We start from the raw sequence: 25191 nt of genomic DNA, 5'->3' as shown, positions 1-25191 counted from the left end.
GGTGCCTCATGGAAATGTGATGGAAACAGCAAGTAGCCTTTTTCATATTGTTCAGCAGCTTGGGGGAGAAGAAGGGAATAAGCTTTTCCAGTACATCTCTGGGGAAAATAAATACCTCAACTTGAAACAGGTTATACAGAAGGAAAGAAGATGACACAACAGTCCCTGCGGTTGCAGTTTTTAACTTTTGCATAGTTCATGAGTTATTTTTAAAGGTGAGCTCTATATGAGAACACATCCAATAACAGGATCACACTTTTTTAGTTCTCTGTGCCTTTTCCAGTTTGGCCCACTATTATACAGGGGTTTTGTAAAATAAGTGTTTTAGAGTTTCTGATTTTAATTAATAATTCACAGACCAAAACTGATACATTAGCACTTCTTACACCAGTGACAGCCAAACACAGATGTGCTACTTTCGTCTAAATATTAAAAAATGGTATAATCTTGTTAGTGCAGAAATTCCACTCAGGCCAAAACTAGTTTGGGGTTTTTTTGCTTGTTTGTTTTCCTTTTCTGGGGGGATAGGAATGTTTAGCAGGTAGGAATAGTGTTACCATGAGGCCTGAAAAGCTAAAAAAAAAAAAAAAATGTATCAAATGCCTACCTGGCAAAATTGTATTATTCAATTTTTGATATAATACAAACTACTTCAACCCAGCTCTTCTGTTATCCACACCCCTGACTTGCTCATACATTTCATCCTAATTTCCCTGAAGGTGAAAGTAAAAATTAAACTTGGTCCACTTCTGAAATGAGCAGAATAGTCCACAACTTCAGCAATAAATACAGAATAAAATACAGTTATCAGCAGGAACCTACAGCTGGTTATCCTTTGGCCTGATAATAGTTCAGGTGAGGACAGCTTATTAATGGATCCATCGTTATCATCAACCACCTAAATAATTTTGCAATACTGAATGTAAGATACTTTTCCCCTCCAGAATCAGCCACTAAAAATGAAAGTGCTCAGGAGTGGAAAGACTCTGCTGGAGCCCTGGATATGGGCTTGGGTTAACTGGAAACTCAGAAGCTGGGTTGTTTTACTGAATTTGAAGCTTTTGGTTTTTGAGTAAGTCCAAGTAGTACTTGGTGCTCTTAAAGCAAAAGGAGGAAAAACCTGCTTAAAACTTTCCTGGAGCACATTTGAAATGATCCAACTCTGCAAGATAGGACAAGGGAGAAGGTTAATGTTTATCAAACACTGGAGCTGTCAAAAAGCTCCATTTCAGGCTGGGGACAGCCCTACACACGAACATCAGCACTGTCCTACCCAACACTGCTCCTGGGACACACACACTTCTCAGAGGCACAGGATGGATTCCCAGCTTTCTCCACATGGCATCCCCCAAAGAACTCTGAAATGTCACATCTTTGATTTGGCTTGAGACACAAACCAAAAAATCAGCATTTCAGAGTCTAGGGAACAGACTATCATGCCTGTAATTATCTACACAAGGAGATAGTTCACCTTCTATGGTGCAAGAATATAACAACTTTGCCAGGAGTCAGGAATGCCTCCCATGCCAACACTGAGCAAGGAAGAAGAATAAAAACAGACAAGAGGTATTCTTTATTTACAACCTGCACATCTAGAATTCAATTATTTTAACTTGTCTAGTGACTTGCTGAGTTAGGTAGGATCTGGTTTTTATTCTTTCAAAGAATTAAAGTGGTCTAAATAAAAGCACCAGCAATTAAGTATTTTCACTTTTAACATGTCCTTTTTATTCAGATTGAGGTGATGCATGAAGCAAGTCAAGGAGGATCGAGCAGAGTCCTGGTGACCAGTGAAAGTGATGAGAACTTGTCAACAAGGAGGAGGTAAGGCTGCACACACAAGCCAGTATATTTTTTTTTTCTTCTTAGAATGCAAATTATTGCATTTATAGTATATTCTCTATAACTTCTTTGAAGCTCACCAAGATTAATAAATAATTATCTGTAATGAAATCACTGAAATGCTTACAGCTATCCATTTATACCCAGTCTATCAGATGGAAAAGCAAGAAAGATTTATCTTTTCTTTGGGTTGGTTTTTTTTCCCCCTTTTTTTTTCCTTAGAAATATTAATTACAAGGTGTGAGAAAATAAGTAATTAGAACAAGCCTTGCATGTATGTTCAAAAAAAAGCAGCGTTAAAGACCATCTCAGTGTTCAGAATGGTCATATTTGTCTATATGCCTCTGAGAAGCTTCTTGGTTTTATGAATGCATGCTAGAGATTGTGCAGCCTTGAGAAAAAGATTGTTAATGATATATTCCAAAGCACAAATATTTAAGTCACTTAGTTCAACAAAAAGTACCAAGTAAACAGTTTAATTTAGCTGAACTGCAGTTTCTAGGCCAAAGGGAGCAATTAAAAAAAAACCACCACACCAAAAAAACCACAACAAAACCCACCCTGCAAGAAGCCAAATGCCACAATCCCCACTGACTTCATTTGCTTTGTTCTCTTCTTCACTATGATTTAGATAATTCCTACTTACGTTATGCCCCTGTCTCACACAGGTATACACTGAACTTACCTGATGCAAAAGACTCCATTTGTAAAAACCTTAGGTTGATACATTATGCCAAAGACTCCATTTGTAAAAACCTTAGGTTGATACATTATGCCAGACAAATTGGAGAGACATACAAATCATCATGATATGAATTTAATTATACCCTAGGAAAATACCATGTCTGGTCCCCAAACCACCCACTAGTTTTCAAAAGGTGCAAAGTATGACCTGAAATCTTATGTAGATAAACACACATCTCCACAGGAACAACTGCCTAAAGACACCATACAAACAACAACAGGTTAAGCTTCTAATATCTAGCAGTTCTATACAGCTTCAGACCTGGAAGCTTGGTAAGCAAATTTGTGAGCTGTCTCTTTTCTGGGGAACACTGATTTTGCCTTTTGTTGAGGACAGGTTTGGTACCAGGGAGAACAGAAAGGATGGTGGGGGCAGGGGGGCAGTTTGAAATCCTCTCAAGAGGGAACTCGGGATAACACTTGAAACCATCAGAGCTGGTCCTGTCAGCTACAAAGAAAGCAACAAGAGATGTTTACCTCTGCTGTACTCTTTAGGGTTTTTTAAAAGAAATAAGTCTGTTTATTCAAAACAAATTTTACAAAACAATTGTCTTTCTGTGGTACAGAGCAAAGTTTAAGAATAAATACTGAACACTTTGTATAAAAATTAGTAATATCAAAGGGAAACTGATGCAAACCAAACAAATTGGTAAAAAAAAAATTTAGCATTAAATATGCTGTGCAACAATGTCAAACTCTTAATGAGGAGTGACCATTCAGGCTGATACAGTTTTATTTGTTGAAGTAAAACCTGACAGCCCTGCATTGGAGCACCGAGACTATTGTTAAAAAAGGTTCCAGATGAAAGTGTACAAATCTTGTGTTTAGAACCAAAAAATAAGAAGTTTTCTAGTGTCTCCATTTTTTGAAAGGAGTGCCTTCATACTTTTCTTTTTATTCAACAAGCAACTTCTTTTCACTGCAGCAAAAGAAAATGCATACTACAAACATCAAGACCCTTTTAAGGTTAAGAAACAATCCAAACAAAACTCAAACCAACTGTAAAACAAAGTATTTCAATGGTCAAAAGTGACTTTCAGATAATGGCAAACTACATTTAAGCAGCATTTTAGATGTTAGCTAGTTTAGGCTACTTAAAGCTTACTTTACTTTTGCTTGTATGAGTGAAAACAAATCCCAACACATAGTTATGCTGCAAAAACTGTGGTCTTACTAGTCCATTTTGATTGCATACTGCATATGAAGACCCTCTTTCCCTACGGTGAACAGGGTGGCTTTTTCTAGCAGTGCAGTTTTGCTGTGCAGCTTTGTTGATTTAAATGGCTCAAAACAACTCAGAAATCGGATGAAGCAGCTTTCCTTCAGTACAGAATAATACTTTCTCTATATGTGCATTTATCTTCTCTGTAAGCAACAGATTATATAGATCTAGGGTTGTCTTGTGGTTTTTTTTTCCTTTTAAAAAATACACATTCTCAGTACTGTAATCAATGTTTAGGCAAGAACAGGAACTGGATTTGGTTTTTTCTAAAGTATAGTTATATTCTTCAGTCATTTTGACACTGATAAATGATTCATTTATAGGCTTTTTTTATGCCAAACATTTGGAACCAGTTAAGATTCTTATTATCTTCCTTCTGGAAAATCAATTATAGAAAGTTACATATTTTAAATGTAGCTACCTATCATCCATGTGAACAGCTCAGAGAACAGTCAGCAAGCTCACTCCTGGATTCTGTCTACACTAAGAGACACCATTATCCATTCCAACCACCAACCCCGCAGCGCAGCTCCAAGAGCAACAGCAGTTCGTTAAACCAACTTTACTACTCACAGCTTCAAACTAGCAAGTCCTGTACAGCCACCACAGGTTTTGCAATTAGCAACTAAGACATCTGTCCTGAGAGTCTGTGGAAGCACCATTAGTGAGCTGTACAAGACAGAACTGCAGACAGCCCACAGCTCTGGTTGTGGCACCCCAGCACAGCTCGTAAGGGCTGGAGTTTGCACATCACTCAGTTCAAATTGGTTTGATTTCCAATGCCCAGGAACATTTTCCAATGTTCCTCTGCAGGTGATATTAACATCGAAATATATTCAAGGTACAGGGTTTTGTGGACACGAATAACCCTGAAATTAATTTAACGACAATTTTGAGGAAAAATATTTTAGTTGGTTTGATTTGCGTACTGGGTTTCTGTGAATCACCATCTCCCTATCCCTTCAATGCGAAGTCAAAGTTTGTGCAGAAAATATCCTCCCTCTTTGTTAGTACCTGCTTAAAATTTTGCTTTTTTAAGTCTTTAAAAGCTTCACGTTAGCTCTAAGTAACATTCTCGGTGACTTTTGCTTGCTTTTAACCTTTAGAACCATGAATATTGGAAAACAGAAGCATTCTTAAAAGAAAACTCATTTAACTTATTTGCTTATTAAAGATGGGACTGTTTAAATACACTGATTCAGTTTTCAGAAGGCAGAGAAATATTAACCAAACCACTTACATGAGCAGTATTTGATTTTTATCACTTCAAGTTCTAAAGGGAGCTCCTTTTTCACTTAAAACCACCAAGTCAGAGGGCATTCAAACACTGCTTCCCTGTTTCAAAGATTCACGGAACTTCGAGAGAACAATTGCAGCAGGGCTTTACTTCTAGCACTCACTGTTTGTCAACTGTGCAGGTCCAGGCTGACTTTCGATGAAACACTGAGAAATGGTGAATGTTTGTAATGAGTTTACACTGCCTTAAACTACTGCAATACTCTCATTCATCAAGTCAGAAGTTCCACTTTCCTTACGTTTTGAAAGGTCTATTCCATTTTGATATAACAGATTTTTGTTTTGCCACATGCCTTAGTTCACATATCTTTAAAAAAAAAAACCTCAAGACTTACTGACAAGTTCAAAGGAACAAACATTTTCAACAAGCATTTCAAAGTCTAGAAGTCTATTATAGTTCATTTATAATCCAGACTTGCATCCCTTGAAGAGTGTAAAAAAACAGGCTACAATGTAAAAAGTTGCAGTACAACAGGAGAGCTATTCCAATAAGTTTCTGAACAAAATCTGGGACCATCTTCTTCCTCTCCCCCTGCCCACCCCAAATACATGTAAATTTTACCTCTTTCCATGTTTACATATATTTTGAATAAACACCTAAAAAGTTGTTGCTCTGTTTTGGCTCAGTGGATCTTCTGTGCAGATATTCAAGTATTAAGAAAATGCAGCTGAACAAGGATATGTGTCCTCATAGTGCAGTTTACAGAGAAGCACAATATTGACTAGTCTGCAGTATATTCTACCCCAAATCCCTGAAGAAATCTTTTTAACTTTGGGATCTGTAGCCTGCTTCCAGAGCTGGCGAAGATCATCTACGTGTCCGTGAGATGTCATCATCTTGTTATAAATGCAGGGATGATATGGAGCCTTTCCTTCCCCAGAAAAAAATACATGATATTGTGGTACAATTCCCATTTTATTGGCACAGAGACCCATGAAAACATCATCTATATAAAGACTTGTATTGAGAGTCAGTGAAGCCTCATAGACTTTAGCTGCTACATCACTGGATATGACATATGCAGCTCCTGCGGTGTAGTCAGGGTAAGAGGGCCACTGGTACATTTCATATGGAACGTAATATTTGCTACTCTTGTCTCTTACGGGAGGGGATCCACGATGGACACGGCCAATCCAGAGATCTTGAACACCCATTTGTGTTAGACTTTGGAGATAAGCAACAAGATTTGGCATATGGATAAATATGTCATCATCTGCAGACATAATGAACCTGGCATGAGGACAGTAGGCATTCACCCAGCTAAACTGCAAAAGCAATTTTAGAGTAAGATTGTGAAAAGTATCCAAGAAGTCTTGCTGAATCAAATCATGGTATTTCTGGTCTTCAAACTCAAGTTCCCTTTGCTGCCATGTTTTCTGCAGATGGTCTGTTGGTCGTCCTAAAGCAAAAAGAGTTTTAATGTTGGCATTAAGTTGAGAACGAACATACTTCTCATTACCCCAAGTCTGTCTGATTGCATCCCTCCGATGACGGTTTTCAGGAGAAGTCTTCACAAACAATAGGAGAAGGACATCCTGCTGCTGACATTTCTCTCTGTGGTTAATCAAGTATTGGTAGCTCGATACTCTGTCCAGGTTATCCCTGCTGATAGACAGGCTGTCATTCACAAAATGGTAGCTATTTATGAGGTATCTGTAGGAGTAGGACTTCATATGGCTCACAATGTGATTATCAAATGGTCCCCAAAAAATCATGAGACACAGTATGAAGCAAGTGGCAAATATCTGCAAAAAATGGCATTTTCTGACTCTTCTGGGACTAATAAACATTCTGATGCAGTTTTTATAATCCTTATTCCTGTTCAGGATCAGTGTTTTTCAAGTGCGTGTGTTTTTGTTTAAGAGCACAGTGTCACCCCTTCAAGATAAGTGTCCCTTGTAAGGCATGATGTCTTTCACTCAGTATCCTTGTGAAGCCAGCTTTGTTCACAGACTTCATAAGTCATCTTTCTCAAAAAACGTTTTTCTTTGATTGAAAGAACACAGGCAGTTTTGAAAGATGAGACTCGCAGATGAGTATTTTCCCTTTGGGGCATCTTGAAACAAACACTGTGGTTCTAATCAGATCTTCTCATGTGTTCCCCTCCTTCATGAAGATGAACACCTGCCAATTCTAAGTGGGGGAGAGGAGAAAGATTTCTGTGAACAGTTATTAACACATTTGTGTTTAGGTTTGGTCATGGAAATGATTGACTACTCAGACGCTTCCCATCACCACCCACACACAAACACAGCCCCTCCCACGCCCCAAAAGAAAAAAAGTAACCCAACTGGCAGCAAGTCAGAGGTGATCAGTGGCCCAGAGCAAGCTTGTGGAGGCCAGGAAGGAGGAACCTGACACAGAAACCTCTTTCTTAGAAATGCCCACCGCTGTTAACATGGATAGCATTTTATTTAAACTCTAAGCTCGGAGAGGGACGCAGCCTACAAACGTCTCGGGTTACAAATTGTCTTTGGGCAGTCGGTCTGCTAAAGACACAAACTAGAGCTCCCGGGGCAGGGAGTGCCGGGTGAGCGCTCCGGCCGGACCCCTGGCAGCCCTCGGTGTCCCCCACGGCCGCCTCCCGCCTCTGCCGTGCCGTCCCCTTGCCCGCAGAGCTCCATCCCCCCCAGCCTCATCCAGCACCTTCCCCCGCGGAGCGCCAGGACGGCCCCGCCGCTCCGCCCCGGCCCCGCGCTGGGTGCGCCCGCTGGACTCGACAGCTGCGGGGCTCGAGAAGCGCCGCGAGTTCAACCGTGCCCGGACCGGCCGGTCCCAAACGGCCCAGCCCCGGCTCGGGACCGCCCCGAGCCCGCCGTGCACACAGCTGGTCACCCGAGCTACCGTTAAGGGGCGGGCTGACAGACAGACAGACAGGCTGCACCCCTGTCACAGGTACAGCTCTGGAGACCGGACAGCTCACACTTCAGGGCTACTGTCTCTGCTAGCAGCTAGGGTTTAGCGAAGAACTCAAAGCACAAAAAGCCACCCGAGTCCAGCCTTCCCACCCTGCAGTTTAAAAATCAGTTCTTGTCACTGTTACTCTTCCATGTAACAGACAAGAACAGCCTGAAGTTGCACCTCCTCGTTCATCCCATAAAAAAACGAAAATAAAGAGCTTTGTCAACCAAGAAATGTAGGACTAGCACCGTAAGGAATGACACCCCACAAGCTAAGCAGTGGCTGCATGGAAATAACTCCTGAAGCAGGAGAACACAAGCTATCATTTTTAAGTTAGAAGTTCTGTGCAACACAAATGTTTTGAGAATGTTTTACTCATCTGAAGTCTTGCAACTAGATAATGATGAGAACACAACACAGAATAGAAATAAGAAAACTTGGAGCAATTTTGTGGTGCTTCAGGAAGGCAACTGGCTGCTCAAAATGGGAACCACGCATTGGTGTACCCGAGGATTGCAGATTGTAATGCATAACAGAAAAGCTGTATGGGCAGTTTGGTGAATAAAAGTCAGTCAGCGCTTTTTATAGTATCAGTTTAAACCCTTTTTATTTTGGAAACATGAAGTTAAACAATGCACCTCAGAGTTATAAACTCAGCAACTTTACAATAGAACACTATTGTAAAGCTTACTCTTGTTTCAGAGATGCAGACAAGCTGGAGTGTTACAGAAATCCAGACATTTGGTAGTGTCTTTTGGAGGAGTTGGTCTGAAGATACCAGGTAGTCAGTCTGCCCACCACCATCATGATAAGGTTAAAAGCAGAGGACTGAAAGTAATCTATTTAACCACTTGAAGCAAAGTTTACCCTGGTAAACATGGGAATCCTCATCACCAAATACAACTTCTTTAGATTACACTTGGAGAAGTAGTTTTGGCAACAGTCTGCAATTGCCCCTGTCATCGGGTAAAAGGAGACAACAATCAACACCACAAATACAAAGGACAAGGTCACTGAAACCTAGCAGCGAAACTAATCTACATGACAGTTATCCCCACTAGGGAAAAATAAAAGTCCTCAGGAAAAAAACACAAAACACCACCAACACCCAAACCAAACCCACAAACCAATCAAAAAATCCACCACAAAACACAAAAGTCATCACAGAAATAGCTTTAAATACAGAGCAGATAGCAGGGGACAAGAGAGATGCACAGACTCCCTTTTCTGCTATCTAGCACCTCCCTCCTGAAGTCAGGGATGCTGGAACGAGAGGTTAAGCTTCTCCTTGCAGAAAAACATGCCATTAAATTAACTGAGTAAGGGCTAGAACAGCCTGGTCTGTCATTTCCTTGATCTAGTTCAGAGGAACTAAATCAACCATTAGTAGTCAGAAATTGTTCAGAATCCTCCTCAGAAATATACCTCTCAGGTAAAACTTTAAAATGTGACTATAGATGAACAATACTGATGAAATTTACAGAGGCCTATACTTGCCTATCTCTCTCCAAAAAAGGTCTGGATACTTGCACTGAAGGTACTAATGCACAAGCAGAGTCTCTTTGACCGTCAGAACTTTTTATAGCCCCATTTACAAAACCCATCCTTTGGGCTTAGTCATGTTCTCCTTCCCTTAACAGGAAGTTAAGGAAAGCAGGTTGAGTCACCACAGGAGCTATTTGCTGCCATGTGAATCTCATAATCCTGAGAAAACAGTCCAACACAGCAGTGTGTGTGTTCTCCCTAGCAAGAGGAAACCCCATGGAACAGAGATAAAACCATGTCTGACAGTCATTTTTCTGACCATAATTAAGGTACTTTGCCTCTTGATGTGCATTTTCTTACTCGTGGCTTGAAAGCTGTTAGATTCACTCTGAGGCCTGAGAAAGACTGTGAGAACCAAGCACCAAGTTCCTGCAACTGCCTTCCTTTCCAATAGATTTCAGATTCATGACTGCACGTGGTCTTCCCCCTGTTGCAAGTACGTACTAGAAGCTTTTGTCATCCTGTAGCAATCCTGCCTTTCCTAAAGGAGCTTTAACTTTTCAGTATTACCACAAGCATGAATCACTTAATGTAGCAGCTGTTCTGTTCTGTATTTTGCATTCAGAATATATTCTGGTATGAAAGTGGGTTGTCTCGCGAACTCAATAGTTTGTAGTGTGACCGCTATGGAAAAGCCAATCCTTAGGGAGCTACTTTAAATATCCACAGAAGTCAATATTTGGAAAAAAAAAAAAAAAAAAAAAAAAAAAAAAAAAAAAAATTAAAAAAAAAAAAAAAAAAAAAAAGTCATTATGAAGTTTATTTCAGGATAGAACAGTTTTGGGAAGTCTGCTGAGGAGTGGCAGACAAGAGAGATCCTAAAGAAACACAAAGGCACCCCAGACATGAAACACCAGAGACACAGACCCTTGCAGGAAGAACCATGAAGAGACAACATTCACACTTGGATATGGTGGTTTTTCCCAACTACCACTACCCTGATAAAAACCTAAACCCAAGAGAGACCAACTAAGACTGCCCAGAGAGAACATCTCATTTTCTAACAGCTACAAATTTTGTCATGTGGTACCAGATGCAGGGCTAGGCTTCAATACACCACATCATAGAATCCCAGAATTAGATGGGTTGGAAAAGACCTCTGAGATCACCAAGTCCAATCCTTGATCCACTACCACCACAGTTACTAGACTATGGCACTCAGTGCCACATCCAGTCTCTTCTTAAATACCTCCAGGGATGGAGAATCCACCACCTCCCTGGGCAGCCCATTCCAATGCCTGATTAGAATTCCAATGCCTGCAAAGAATTTCTTCCTAAGTCTAACCTAAACCTCCCCTGGCAGAGCTTGAGACCGTGCCCTCTTGTCTTGATAGCTGCCTGGGAAAAGAGACATATCCCCACCTGGTCACAACCTCCTCTAAGGTAGTTGTAGAGGGTGATGAGGTCTCCCCTGAGGCTTCTCTTCTTCAGGCTAAACAACTCCAGCTCCCTCAGCCTCTCCTCATAGGACTTGAGTGTTCAAGTCCCTTCACCAGCCTCGTTGCTCTTCTCTGGACCTGTTCCAGCACCTCAATATCCTTCCTGAACTGTCCAGAACTGGACACAGCACTCCAGGTGTGGCCTCACCAGTGCCAAGTACAGGGGAAGGATCACTTCCCTGCTCCTGCTGGAATCCTATTCCTGATCCAGGCCAGGATGCCATTGGCCTTCTTGGCCACCTGGGCACACTGCTGGCTCATGTTCAGCCTCCTGTCAATCAGCACCCCCAGATCCCTTTCTGCCTGGCTGCTCTCCAGCCACTCTGTGCCCAGCCTGTAGCGCTGCAGGGGGTTGTTGTGGCCAAAGTGCAGGACTCGGCACTTGGCCTTGTTGAACCTCATCCTGTTGGAATCAGCCCTGCACAACCCGCATTTTAGGACAAAGATCATAATGTACAGTTATTTTTCACTCTGCCTAGGACAGAAGATAAGTTTAGATCACAAGTGGCTTTGCCAGACAACAGGATATACCACGAAGCACTATCTTAAATAGAAACATTTTGTACAATTTGTAGCAACTGCCCCTTTAACATCAACAACTCTTGGATAAAGTTCAGAAGACCTACAAGAAAGAGTGTAAAACTGAAACATTATCTGGTTTCAAACAGAAGTAATCCAAAGAGCTGCTGATCCTTATGTCCATGTCTTGTCGTTGGCTGTGACAAAGAGCCAGTTGAAGGGTGCCATTCTATGCAATGATTGAGTTCAATCAAAAGCCGGGGGGACAGCCTCACACTCACTCTTCCCCCAGTCCTCATCAAGGCAACCTTCGACAGCTCTGGAGTTTATACAGTTGCTCAACAAGCCAAATTCACCTTCTCCCAACCTTTTGCCCTCAAAAGGCAACCTGATGAAACCTGAAGAAGTATCAGAAAGCGGCTAATTGAGGTCAAGCTATGCCTAACCTAAGTGCACAACAGGATTCAAGAGTTTCCTTTGTAGAACCAGATGTAACACGCATTGTTTCTGAAGCTTTCAGTCTTTTCAAATCTAAGCTACTGGCCAGGCTCTGTGGCCACAGAAAACTTGAAGCCCTAGGACAGGCTTTTGCTCCAAAGTCAGGATAGTCCTGTCACATGAGCTACTCCATCTGAGCTTGTTTGACAGTGGAGTGTTGGAAGGCACATCGTAGAGGTGCTCCATCCTGCTTCAGGTGGACTCCATCCTGTGTGCTCCATCCTGACATCAGATGTCACAGGAGCATCTGTGACCAATCCTACAGCACTAAAGGAATGTGCCCAGCCACAGAGGTGACCGAAGCAGACATGCTGCAGTTAAATCTGCATGGGCCAAGAAAAGAGCGAGTTAGATTTTCCTGAGCTTTCAAAATCTGTTCAGAAAGAGGCTACAGGTTTCAAAGAACATGTGTTTTGATATGTTTTAGAGTTTTGTTTGTTAAGTAGAATTTAAAACTTTTTTTTCCCCCATGTTTGGAGCAATTTAAACAGTTATAATTCCTGTAAATTGAACTTTTCCATCTCCAGCATTACTGATTTATGTATTGCTGACACCCAAAGACCAAAGGAAACCCAGTCAAGTTCGCACATCAAATAATAATAAAACACAAGCTTATCAAGATTTTCCATTCCAACTGTTAAGAAAGTATCTAACTTAATAGGAGCAAAGCCTAAATGGAGTTTGCTGCTTACAGCTTTAGCTACAAGATTATGCAACCCAGGTTCCTCTGATCACTTTTTCCTTTGCTGAGGTGTCTTCACAAATTTCTCTCATCTCTACCCTGGCCTATGTCCTCCTTCTTCACTTACCAATATTTGAAAAACTTCTTACATATCTTAAGAAGTTGCTTGGAAACTAATCTTCAGCTTCTCCTTTTATGTGAGCCGTGTCACAAGAGAAAACAGAACAGAAACACTGAGCAAGTTACACTCTGACACTTCTAGGACTTCCTGTCATAGTGACAGAAGGTCACCTTTAGGAAAAAAGATGCAGTAAGGTACTTAGCTAAGTCTGTCTTCCTACATGGTTTGCAAGCACCAAGATGAAAAGAAATCACAAATAACTTGCAAAGAAAATAATTTTAAGTAATGTCAAAACTTCCACTATTCCACCTTGTTCTGTTCTGTACAAACTGTTGAGAAATGGAAGCCAAGTTCTGTAGGAAAACATGGTCACAATGGCAATGGGATTAGCGAAAAGAACGCGCTACAAAGACCCATGAAAAATTTACAGTCAGGTCATGGATGTTGCATCAATAAGAAACATAATGCAGGGATGACTGACAGTAGCTTTTAAGACTTTTTTCATGAACATATAACCCATCTTCTGCAATCTCCTGTGCAGGCTTTGCCTGCAAGCCCTTTAATTTGCCTCCAGCTTCTACTCAGGCTGTGGTTTCCTAGGACGGGAAATCAGCACTCTTAGATGCTCTTTGTGCATGCATTGAGGACTTCTCAGACTGAACAGACACGTGATTTTCTATGGAAGTGAACATCCAACACTTTCCAAAACATCAACTCTTTAAATCATTCCAAAGTTGCTCAGTCAAGAGCAATCTCCTTATTAAAGAGAAAAAAAAAGGGCATTCAACATCCAGGGGAGTTTCGTATCTCAAATAACTACAACAGCACCCAGAAAAATGAGCCATTGAATGCTGTGCCCACTTGCTGGTTCTCACTGATGTGTAAAACTTGCAAGTGCTGAGCAATCTCTGAAGTGTTGGTTGGCAGAGAAATCAAAAGGATGGCAAAGCTTTGGATGACTAAAGCAGTTCAACTCTTTCAGGGCTGGAAGCAGAAACAGGTTGTAAATGCTTAGCACTGCCAGGAGGCAGCTAACTGCCAGTAGAGATTGAGTTTCTACAGAGGTTTTGTACTTATTGTAACTATTGGGTAGAAAGGAATAGAGTGATTTCTTCAATTTCCCTTAAAATGAGCTGCAAGCTTCCCAGCTGCTACACGCCAATCTAAAATGATACATCTGTCAGAAAGGACAGACTTGCCTTCTTAAGTAGCTTTCGTGAAGATCAGCTGCCCAAAACAGCCACTGTGGAGATGGTAGGAGCAGAGCAGGACCACATCTTTCAAACACCAGTCTACACTTTGACTGCAATTCTCAGTTGTTTTAACCTGCTATATCCACTGCAGACTCTTCCCCATACAAGCTAGAAGGAAGGATGGTGTTTTTCAGAATGAAAGTCTCCAAAATATGAGTCATTTAGTTCAAGTCATTTTGCATAAAACATACAAGCACCAACATGAAATTCTCTGCTTTATGTGAAGCAGATTGAGTGAAAAGAGCCCGATCTTTGCACTGACAGTAAGAATAATATCCTGAAGTTTTGGTCTTGCAGTGACATGATTGGGGCGATACACCCTCATTTTCTGAGGAAAGGGTCTAAGTTAAGTGCTTAACTTCCACAGAGACAAGTCAGAGCTCTTAAGACACAGCTAAAAAGGCTGTAATGGCACCTATTTCACAACTCACTGCATCTGTTTTGGCAGCAGTGAGCTCTAATGCTACACTGAGCAGCAGTCTGCATTTATGTAAATTCAGTTCTACAGTGCCAGTATTTAAAGATGGGCCAGACTGGAACACGTTCCTTTTACTCCCATGTGCTAAGGCAGGAATCGGCAGCAAAGGGGCAGAGCACATTACCTGCAGTTGTTAATGTTACCCTGTCAGGTATAGCCTCTGCAAAGTCATCTCCCTCCCCCTTTTATAGTGGATCATTTATGTTCATATTTGGAATCTTATCTGGAAGCTTCTGTACAAGTGCTGTAATGAATTTTCTAGTGACTATATTTCACTTAATCTCAGAATATTGTCAACACACCTTGCCTGCAAAAGTGGGCAAAACAGAGGTATTCCAAAGGGCTCGCTTGCCACTGCTTTCTATCCCACATTACTATATCCATCTCTTTCAATAAGTGTATTGCAGGCAACCTTGTAATAAGGACATCCCATTACACATGGCAAGCTTTGAACTGAGCATTTAAGAAAACTGTTTTTCCCGTACCAAAATAAGCAATTGTGAAATATCAGGTAGTTAAGGATACAGTGCAAAGCTCAGCACTGGAAGACAAGAAAATGCAAATTCCCTAGTTACACATTAATACTGAATCCCTGTTTCATAGCATGTTCTAATTGAAGAGCTGCAACATCATGGCCCTACGTAATCAGTAATTCTTTCTGCTGCCTGTTTTAAGTAAACCCATTCAAATATTTATTTTCAACTAGATCTAGAGATGTTATTTCCTGCCTATTTTCCCCTCAAACCTAAGGTGATTTCTGTTCCAATCTGCAGGCCATACCAGAAGATCAAGCTGAACAACTATCTGAAGCAGACTTTTTCCATGCTAACTGCCAAACTAAAAGAGGAAGTCAAATTTCAGACTGACACAACTAATTGTAAGACTAGTTCAAGCTGCCTTTCCATGGGGCCTGACTTAGAAACTTTTCTTTTGCCTAGTAAGAATATTTAAAAAAAATGCACTGAGTTAGAAAGTGTATGAAGGGCACATGTAAACCCAAGACTGACACCATGCTACCTCATCTACTCCCCAGTCTGCCCATCTTCTCTGACAACACTCTAGTCTATAACCCCAATTCAGCATCAAACTCCAAATGGATGTCCCATATTGCAGTCAGAGTTTGCAGTCAAAATTTGGATGTTACATGAGTAACTATCATGTGGGCAGTAAGGCAGGAACACAAGCAAATAAGGATTTGGAAGTTCAATTTGTATATTAGGATACAGGGTGTTTCTGTGCCAAAAGGATTACGGTTTTCTCCTTTCGTTTTGAAAATATAATAAAACATGTTGAAATTATAAGTCAAAATACAGGTTAACTTACAGGGTACAGGAACTGGTGGGGTTTTTTTAAGTGTTCTATGAGACTAGTTTTCTCCTTTCCAGATATAAGTTAGCACAGATCTGTGAGATATGTGAACTGTTGAGTCCATACAGAAGAATATCATCCCATCTAGACTTCCCAGTTCAGTTCAGCTGCATAAACTTGCCTGTCTCTCTTAAGCCTGGCTTATTAACCTTAGCCAAGTATCATGCTGACTTACCATCCTGACACCATTTACGCCCTATACATAGCTGAGCGTGACAGAAATCCTGGATCACCCTTCTCTGTATCAAATCTTTTCCTCCAGGAGTTTGTTCCCAAACCTACAAGCAGAGCCCCGGAAGACAAAAACCACATACACAAGAATTTGAGGAAGCTGGGCTGCAGAACACTAGTTCTGGTTCCCATCCCATCAGTCAGAACCATCACCACTTTAGCTAAAAACTCTTCCATCTTGGTGACTCAGGTCACACACTCAGGAACACAGCCTGGTTTTCAGTTCCTTACACACTTTGTAGAAAGTAAGGAGGAAATCACATCCCAGTCCTATGCAGAGGGATACCACACAGTAAAGACTAAAGTTTGGTGTTGCTGGGGAAGTACTCAGGTCTTCAGTTTCAAGGCCATGCGTCCCACACCACATGTACAGACCCAGCAAGCTCAAGGTCTGATGCTACACTGAATCCACCATGCACAGAGCTGTACCTCAAGCAAAGTACACAAGTACTTACACAAAGGTCTCCTCGTAATTTCACAGCCCTCTTAAAGGAACTTAAAGGAAACTTCTAGGATCAGCCTAGAAAAGAAGCTGCTCTGTGGAGAAAAACAATACTTCTATCAATATCTAAGGAAGCATGTGTATGTATAGTTAATTTTAAAAGGTGAGCTTTCTGATGAGTGAACAATCATGAGGAAGAGGACCTCTTTAAGATGGCCCCTAATGGCTCATCCCCTCCCACAAATGTAGTGGAGCTGCCATTAGCACAGCACTTCAAAGGCCTCCTCTTGAGGTCACCAAGAGCAAATATTGCTTAAGCCACTTCATCTTTCCATACAGCCACAGCTGTACATGCACTGAGGAACTGACGGTCACTGCACGCTGTTCCCTTGGCCCCGAACAGAATCGGGCCTTGTTCATTCTCACACTCTCCCGTTCTCTGCTGTGCAGAGCTGCCAGTAATTCTTAAGCTAAAAAAGAGAAATGCTGTATTCTGCTCGAGGCTGGGGGGAGAGGGGAGTTGAAAAATGACCCTGTCTGCTTCATGGATAACCCCATGTAGTGAGTTGTCTTCTTTTATTGATAGGAAACGCATCTATTCAAATCAAGCAAGTGGCCTATCTGACCACGCACTCACTTCTTGTTTAGCATTTGTACTTTGGTTATTTTCTCAAGAGATTAATTACCATTTGGGGTGGTTCAGCAATAATTTGCTACAACTGTCTCAACACATACAAATTCTGTATAAACATGAAGCCTGTATATACAAAACACATATACACATGTTCTATAAAAGCATGAAGTACTAGTCATTCAAGATATACCAACAGAAGTTAAAGAACTGACATTTTTAATGCCTTTAAATTAAAGTTACATAAATGGCACCTTGAATTCAATTAAAGAGTCACCCTAACTTTAGGCAAACCATTATCTAGAAATAGCAACATATCAGACTGTCCATTTCTCCTAACTTCCAGCCTGCAGTTCTGAAAGCATTCACACAGCCTTCTCTGGCACAGGAAAGCCCAAAATAGTGTTAACTTTTAAACCGAATAACCATTATGTTAAGAGGAACAGGTAGTTTGAGTAATCAAACTCCTGATCAGACAAGTACCATCCAAACCTGTAAGGTTTAGGCACTCCAATCTCTGTTTGTATCAAAAGATATCACTCCTTGTGAAGTGACTGTCAGTTTGGGGAAAAGATTAAGGAAACAGCAAAATTTAGCTAAACCTAAATGTACCAGATGAACTGGCCAACAAAAAGGACCAGAGGGGATAATGTTTCACCACTGATTTAGCACTTCTGTGAGATCCAGATTCATATATCCATCTATCCTTTTCCTTTAGATCAGTAGTGAAATGTTTAATTTCAGTTATTTTATAAGACTACATAAGTTTCAAGGCTCCGATGTAGTTTTCACGACAGTCAAATATTTCACTGCAAAAGCCGACGGTGCATTGAAAATTTAAAAACAAATTCAATACCAAAGGCACATAAATACACATGGGGGGTCTCCATGTTTGCTTCAAGCCAGCCTGAAAGGCAGAAACATCTCAGATTTTAGGATAATGTGGATCGAGAACCACCTCAGCATATACAAAGGAGCTGCAGATTGCCTGGAATAATAGCAGTGCAACGCTTTGTTTAAGCCTGTCTGAAAACCGGGTGGGATGAATTCCATTAATCCTCTCCTACTTCTGTGGGAACTAAGAAGAATTCTGGCCTTTTAGACAGCCTCTTCTGCAATGGAACAGGGCCAGGGATTGAACAGGAGACACTCGTCTGCTTTTTGTTGTTATGAAATCTGGGGAGCAGGAGCAGCACAGGCTCATGGCAGAAAAGCAAAGAAAAGCACCAACACCCCCCACACGCACTTATGAGAAACATGACAACACAGAGAGCTGCGGCCACTGCAGGACAGCATCCTGCCCTTCCAGCTCATCACGGCTCAAGTGTCCTCGCTGAGAGCTGCTAACAAGCCACTGGCCATAACAAGCCACAGAACAGATGACTAAACAAAGAATTCCTCAGGCCTACCTTCAAGATTCAAATCAGATAAGAAAAGTCAAACAAAGGAGCTGCAAAACACTCCCAACATGTTTAATAGGTAGAGAGATTTCTCCAAGACTACAGTCTTTGTAAATTAAATGAAGGAACTTGTGTATTTGCATTTAACCACAAGTACCTGACTCTGCTTAGGTGAAATGGATGAGAGGTCACACTATTCAATAATATCAAGAGCTAGTAAAAATAATATTTTTTATATCTAAAAATACATGTCTATTGTACATATGTGTGTACATATAAACACTTTTTCGCAAGACTAACGTAAGGCCAAGAATGTGACTGAACTACATTCAGCACTTGCATACACACAGCACCAGATCAAGAACTGCTGTGAGGACAGTTTGGTGAAATGGAGTTAAGAAGGAAATATAAGTGGAATTCATCGAGAGGCAGACCACGAAACACCACACTGTGGACTCCAGAAGGAAGCTATGAAGATGGGAGCAGAAGCTTGCAAGGCAGAAAGCAAGACAGAAGGAAAAACAAAGACATCACTAAAGAAGCCTGATCATTCTAGAAAGTTGAGCTTTAACTACAGTGCACTACAAAGTCAGTATTTTTAACTATCACAGGACTTCACTCAAGTCTTGCTGACAAAGCAGTCAGAACCTTGAAAAAAAAAGTTATAAGAATGACTCATGAATGACATTTGCCACCCTTAGTATCCACTATGAGGGTTTCCTACTGGAAAATATAGCGAATAATATTTTGTTGGAAAGTCAGGACACTTACAAGGACAAGTTGTGAAAGCACTTCTTATGGTCTTAACAATAAAACACCTGACCCGCTCCATTATACAGTACAAAGTTAAAGCCTAATCTTCCTTTAGCAACCAACTCAAGTATCAGGAAATCCGTCCATCCTCCCTCTGTTTCATTCTCCATGGAAAAATACAACTAGAAGGTACAGGGCTGCAGTGATGTATGATGAGTAGCAGTTAAAAAACCAAGTTTCCTGCCCTAAGACAAAAGGTCAGTTTTGCCTGACAAGCCTCCTCAGGTCTCTGCAGAAGTGAAACTGAGAAAAACAAACATCACAGGATGCAGCAGCAGAAGAAATATGAGCAGACTTACTGGGCCAACAGAATGTTCAATCTGAAGAAACTTTCCTCAGCTCTAAATGCAAAAGACAAGTTAAATCCCTTCCTTTGCCACCCATGTCCCAGAGTACCTCCAACAATATGCTGTGTTGACAAAAGAAGCTCTTTATTCCAAAGACGTGGCCTCACCGGAATTGGTGAGGTTGAGCTGCTGCACCCAAAAGCTGACAGTGTACCTTCAGAGCATGGCAATATTCCTGTGAGTTTTGAGTGATCAAACACTTTCTATTCAAGTTTAAAACTACCTCCAGAAATCTGGAGATGGTACCAGACAGTCATCCCTGACCTCATGAAACTGGTTTGTAGGAAATCAGCTTCCTCTGCACGACAAGGCAGCAACTCCCACAGCCCGTGGTCTTTGCAATATGTAGATGTATGTCCCTCTTCAGGAGTCCTTCCAGCCAAGATGCTTTCACTTACAACATTCCCTTCGTCTTTTCACAGGTTGTTTAGCAGTTTGGGGATCTGGCAGATTTTCTGAGTTATTCGGACATGTAGTAGCCACAGGATCTCCAAGCCACAATTCTGTCTTGAGTTGAAGATCAGCCTGGGCAGTCAGTCAAGCAATAAGTAAACCTCAGGACTGGTACAGGTTCATTCTGAAAAGCTGCAAATTCCAAAGCAAAGGTGTTTCATCATCCTATTTCCATACACTGTGGTGGTTTCCCCATTGACTACAGAATTTAAGTCAAGTGTCATCTCTCAGAGGTACTTCTGTAGCATTTCCCTTTTGTTGCTGCCAAGGGCAAATGTCCCACGAAGAAAGTTTATGAAAGAGCAGAACCTCTCTAGTATCCATGACTATTATTTCAGTTTTTAAAGGCTGAGGAGTGCACAGATCTCAGTTCAGGATCTGGACCACAATCTTCCAAATGTTACAAAGAATCCAACTATACAATGTCTCTTTTATCAGTGGGGAAACCCTCCTTTCATTTCCAGCCAACCTGACAGAGGTGGACCATGCTGCTTTCTGCAGGATCGCTGAGGTCTGCTGAATAATCAGACAGCCTCAGTCAAGATGCACATATCCTAGGAAGCTAAGGATATGACTAAATTCTGCAAGTGCCATCTGGAAGGAAGAGCCAGTAGTGCAATGCTAGTCCATGGTGTTCTGGCTCCCTCCGCTTCTTTCTGCCAGTTCCAAGGCCCAGCAGACCCAACAGCAAAACCACAGGGAGCTTTCCCAACAAAACCCCCTCAGTACTTCTGTACTTTCAGTAACCAACATCTTCAAATTAAAGGATTATCGAGGCAATTCCTCAGGCATAGAGGGATAACCATGGGAGAGGCCGTGCTCAGTACATCCTAGATGCTGTAACACTGTAGGTGCAGAGTAACACCAAACACATAAGCCACTGGCATTACACGCGATAAGCAATGACTTGCAGGGTTTTCCACATGCTTCTCCCTAATCTGTAGGCGAATTACCATTCCTAGTGTCAGTACTCACTACTCCAGTTTGGCCAGATGTCAGAGAGACTGTCCCAACTACTGCTTTGGGCAGCAGGAACAACCAGTTTGTTTCTCAATAATTTAGGATCTTGGAGAAAGCAGAAAGTGATAGAGTTTTAATTCACTCAGTGAAGACAACTAGCAAGCAGATACTGCTATTAGGTTTCTAAGCAGAAACACAAACAAACAAACAAACTCCAAAACCCCTACCAGCAAAAAAGCCCACAGTTTTACTGAGATACTGCATTTCTGTATGTAATAGACAGACTTCTATGAAACTAGTTGTGTGCAGAACAACCAGCAACTTCCAAAATACCAGACCAACATCCAAATCTATGTAACAGTTCAGCCTTCTGGAATACTAGAATGTTCCATGGGTGTTATCAACAGTGATTTACTGTCTCCTGCCCTGTTCAACAAGTAAAGAAAAAAAGCCCTGGCATTTACCCTCTCTTAGATTACAGCTATTTTCTCTATTTAAAAATTAATCTATCCCTTTGCCAACCCCATCCTTTTCCCTTTCCAACTGATAGGAGAAATGCAAGAATTGGGTAGGAGAACAAGACATCATCATACAAAACAGATTTCAACAGCTACATTAGTAGTTTCCACACTAAGAGATCCTCAGGCATCAGCCTGGGCAGTCCCTAGATGAGGATGCAGCAGCACAAGCGAGCAGCACGTACCGAGTTCGCCACTACTTTGCAGAGCCAAGATAGTTACAGGAGTTTCTCATTGTCTTGCACTTCCTGTAGTTGCTTACACTAGAGTGATATCAGTCTCCCATCTCTGGGTACTCCCAAGATCTTGCGCAGGAGCAGTTAACGAAGCTGCTTCTCCCAAAATAGTCCAGGTGTTCCCTGTGCTCCGCGGATGAGCCAAAGCGGCTCCTCCTTTCCTCTGGCCCCGCCGCGCCCGCGGCTTTGCCCCGCACGGCGCCAAGAGCATCCTGAGCTCTTCCGAAAACCTTTGAAACCCAGGAGAGTCCAACATACTGGGAAACTCTCGGGCTGAAGGACAACCCGCCGCCTCCACGAGGTTTCCCCGGATAGCTGTTGCCGCCTCCTGGCACCCCCACGAACCCCTAGAGCAGCGCAAAGCTATCGTGATCCTTCCCGTCGCCGCGTTTTCCCCCATCCCCATCCCCTGGGGCATCCGGGGAGCCCAGGAGCGGCCTGGGCGGGGCGGGGGGCAGACAACAACTTCCAGCCATGCGGCTGCGGGCGCCCCTTCGGAGGAACAAAGGTGGGGGCCGGCCGGGCCCGTCCCCGCACACCTCCCCCCCCCGGGGAGCTCCACAGCCCGGACAAGAGCACAGGCAAAGAATGATACTTTTCTTAGCTTTGCTTGGCGCAAAGGCGCGCTTGGAAAAACGTTCGCTCTGCCTGTTTTGCCCAAAAGCTTTTTCTCCCGCCTGTTTTCCCTGAGGAGTTCCCAAAAACCGCTCGGGAGAGGGCTGCTCCGTGCCCGCTTCCCGCGGGGGAGCCGCTCCCGGCCGGGCTCATCGGGCACTAACGAGGCCGGGTGGGGGGCGGCTGCCCCGGCGCTCCCGGGGACGCGTCCCCGTGTTGCAACCCAGGGCTGCGCGGAGAAACTCCCAGCCGGGTTTGCGAGTTTCTTGGGTGGGAATAGTTGAGCGGAAAAAAAAAAAATCCCACACTTTTCCAGTAGAAAAAAAAAAAATTAGTTTGGAGAAATAGGAAGCCGGGAGGGGCTGCTGGAACAAGGGGCGGGAGGAAACGGCGCTGCTTTGAATGGGTTGTTTCACCGCAACGCTCGAGTCGTCGCGGGTTTTCCCTCCAAGGCTCAGGGCATGAGAAGACCCTGAAAGGGCCACAAAAAGCTTCTCATATTTTTCCGCCCTTTTTTTTTTTTCTTCTTCTTAAACATAATCGACTGCCAGACAGAGGTTTGGGGGGAATCTGCTAAAAGGCTACAAAGAACAAACATTAAATCTGCACTAAACTTTGGGTCTCGTTTATCACAGAAATTTGAAATCCCAAACCCCCGAAAAGACCCTTCTTTAGGACGGGAGCGGAGCAGGCGCGTAGGGCGTTAATGGATGCGGTCTGCACCGAAACCTTGGAAACAAAGCAGTTGGAAAACTCGTTTGTCCAAAGCAGGGAACCACAATTCCTGAAACGCGGATAAGTGAAACACCCTCCTCCCCTGAACAGACCAGCTCTTACAATCCCCGAAGCCAGACAGAAGAGAGAGAGAGAGAGAAAAAAAAAGAAATTTAGAAATCCAGAATATTTTCTCTAATTTTCATTACCCGGCCACTCGCTTTAGCTACAAGAGGAACGAACGAGCCGGCTGCTCTTAGTTTAGAAAGCGGGAGGGGGAACGGGACGACGCCCAGCAGAGATTCCCGCACCTCACCTCCAGGACCGGCCGGCGAGCTGCTTTCTCCTGCGCTTCTTTCCTCGGGGAAGAGGGACCGGCCGGGCCGCGCTCCCCGGTAGCATATGGGCTCCCGGGCCCGGAGCCACCGGCTCCGCCCCCTCCCCGCGCCCGGCCCGGGCTCCCTCCTCGGCTCGGGTGTCCCACTGTTAGTAAACACCCTGCCCGCCCGCGGCACTGCGAGCCCTGGGCATTATCTCTGCTCCCCAGGAGGTGGGGAGGGTGAGACTGCTGCGAGCTGCGTGGGGAAACTGCGCCTTGCCACGGCACTCGAAAGAGCTAAAAGTAATGTTGCTTAGAAGTTCGAAAGTACTTACATCTTAAAAATGCCTCACGCTCTTAAGTTTAGCTAATTGCTGCTCTAAGTCTCCGAGGTGCCAAATAACATCTTACTGCTAGGTGGTTAGTTTGCGGATCACAGTGAAACATCCCGCTTTTTTTTTTGTTGGAAATTTCAAGAGGAGTAAGAAAGAGGGTGATTTGGGGTTTCTTTTTCTCTTCTGCCTTCCCCACAAACCGTGGTGACTTCTTACACCACCTTAAGGGGAATGAATGCCTGATTCACTAAAGAGCATCAATAGTAAGTCTCCATGGGCAGTAGACTGAGACAGAAGTATTTGAAAAACAAACCAAAGTAAGTGCTATGAATATAACTTCTTTAAATACACTTTTCCAAACTTTTGTAAAGAGAAAAAGTGGGTTAAAAAAAAGCACTCATTCAAATTCAGTTGAAAAGCCACTATAATGCTGTGCCTTGTATGGTTTCATAGAATCATAGAATCAGAGAGACTTCTCACTCAACAAAATATTAAACACAAACCCATTGTGTATCTCCCATTCTTTCACATGACTGTGATTGATCTGAATCACTCCTGACCTCATCATTGACTTCACAGAAATTTAACTATTGCATATCAAGACAATTAGGGTGTGTTTGTCGCTTTGCAACCATAAATGTGACATCTTTGTGAAGCGAGGAATTGTTTTCTTTTCACACACAGGAGAGAAAATCAGAGATTGGAATACTGTTGTCAAGGTCATCCAGCAAAAGTAGAGCAAGGGTAAAATCTGAACAGCTAATGATTCCACAGAAGGATGTATTGCTTTGCAGTACAGGTTTTGTTTGGAGAAACTTCAAGGCTTATGGAGTTTTTCACTTGATCTCTTCTTTCTCTTATTGTATGCCTTAGTATGACTAAGTACTTTATAGCAACTTTCTCAAATTTCTCTTTGTCTGTTTGATTCTGCAGTAAGACAAAATATAATTCTTTACAATTGGCAGTTCACCTTAGAAGGAAAAGTTTGTACATCATTGTGGAAATTTGACATGTTATCTAAGCAGTGTTTAAATTATAATAGAAATAGCTTTACAGAATCATACAATCATAGAATCAGATGGGTTGGAAAGGACCTCTGAAATCATCAAGTCCAAACCAAGCATCATTCATTTTTCTTATCAGAATGATAATTATTGATTCTTTCCCTAGTTCACAAACGTGAGGGGTTTTTTCTGTAAGTTGTTCTTCTTTCTTACTTTTAGTTATCATTTCTGCCTTATACGTGTCTGGATAATGTAGCACCCAGA

The 25191-nt window shown here is 42.4% G+C and overlaps 2 protein-coding genes across 17 annotated transcripts in view; one reads left to right on the top strand and one right to left on the bottom strand.

Annotated features, from left to right (window-relative positions):
* The window catches only part of LOC114059477 (guanine nucleotide exchange factor DBS-like), a 162057-nt gene that overhangs the window by 75998 nt on the left and 60868 nt on the right, over positions 1-25191 (top strand). For all 15 annotated transcript variants that reach the window (XR_003571671.1, XM_027887970.1, XM_027887958.1 and 12 more), the window contains exon 15: positions 1736-1824. Coding sequence is in view for 14 of the 15 variants with exons in the window: in XM_027887970.1 (XP_027743771.1) it covers positions 1736-1824 (89 nt within the window). In the remaining variant the exon portion in view is untranslated. The remainder of the gene's footprint in view (positions 1-1735; positions 1825-25191) is intronic.
* B3GNT5 (UDP-GlcNAc:betaGal beta-1,3-N-acetylglucosaminyltransferase 5) lies at positions 4003-23607 on the bottom strand. Of its 2 annotated transcripts, none has more exons than XM_027887987.1 (2): positions 23586-23607; positions 4003-7238 (listed from the first exon to the last, which is right to left on the bottom strand). In XM_027887987.1, exon 2 carries the CDS (start codon positions 6893-6895, stop codon positions 5759-5761), a length of 1137 nt encoding a protein of 378 aa, XP_027743788.1. In that variant the 5' UTR covers positions 6896-7238; positions 23586-23607; the 3' UTR covers positions 4003-5758. The 2 variants fall into 2 exon arrangements, with proteins under 2 accessions (XP_027743788.1, XP_027743787.1); XM_027887986.1 differs by lacking the exon at positions 23586-23607 and adding an exon at positions 7752-7856.

This window comes from Empidonax traillii, unplaced genomic scaffold (genome assembly GCF_003031625.1).
Source record: "Empidonax traillii isolate 1590-97213 ecotype Southwest subspecies unplaced genomic scaffold, ASM303162v1 scaffold226:size936269, whole genome shotgun sequence".
Taxonomy (NCBI): Eukaryota; Metazoa; Chordata; class Aves; order Passeriformes; family Tyrannidae; genus Empidonax; species Empidonax traillii.
Note: the sequence above shows the minus strand (reverse complement) of the source record. Positions and strands in the feature narration are given on the sequence as shown.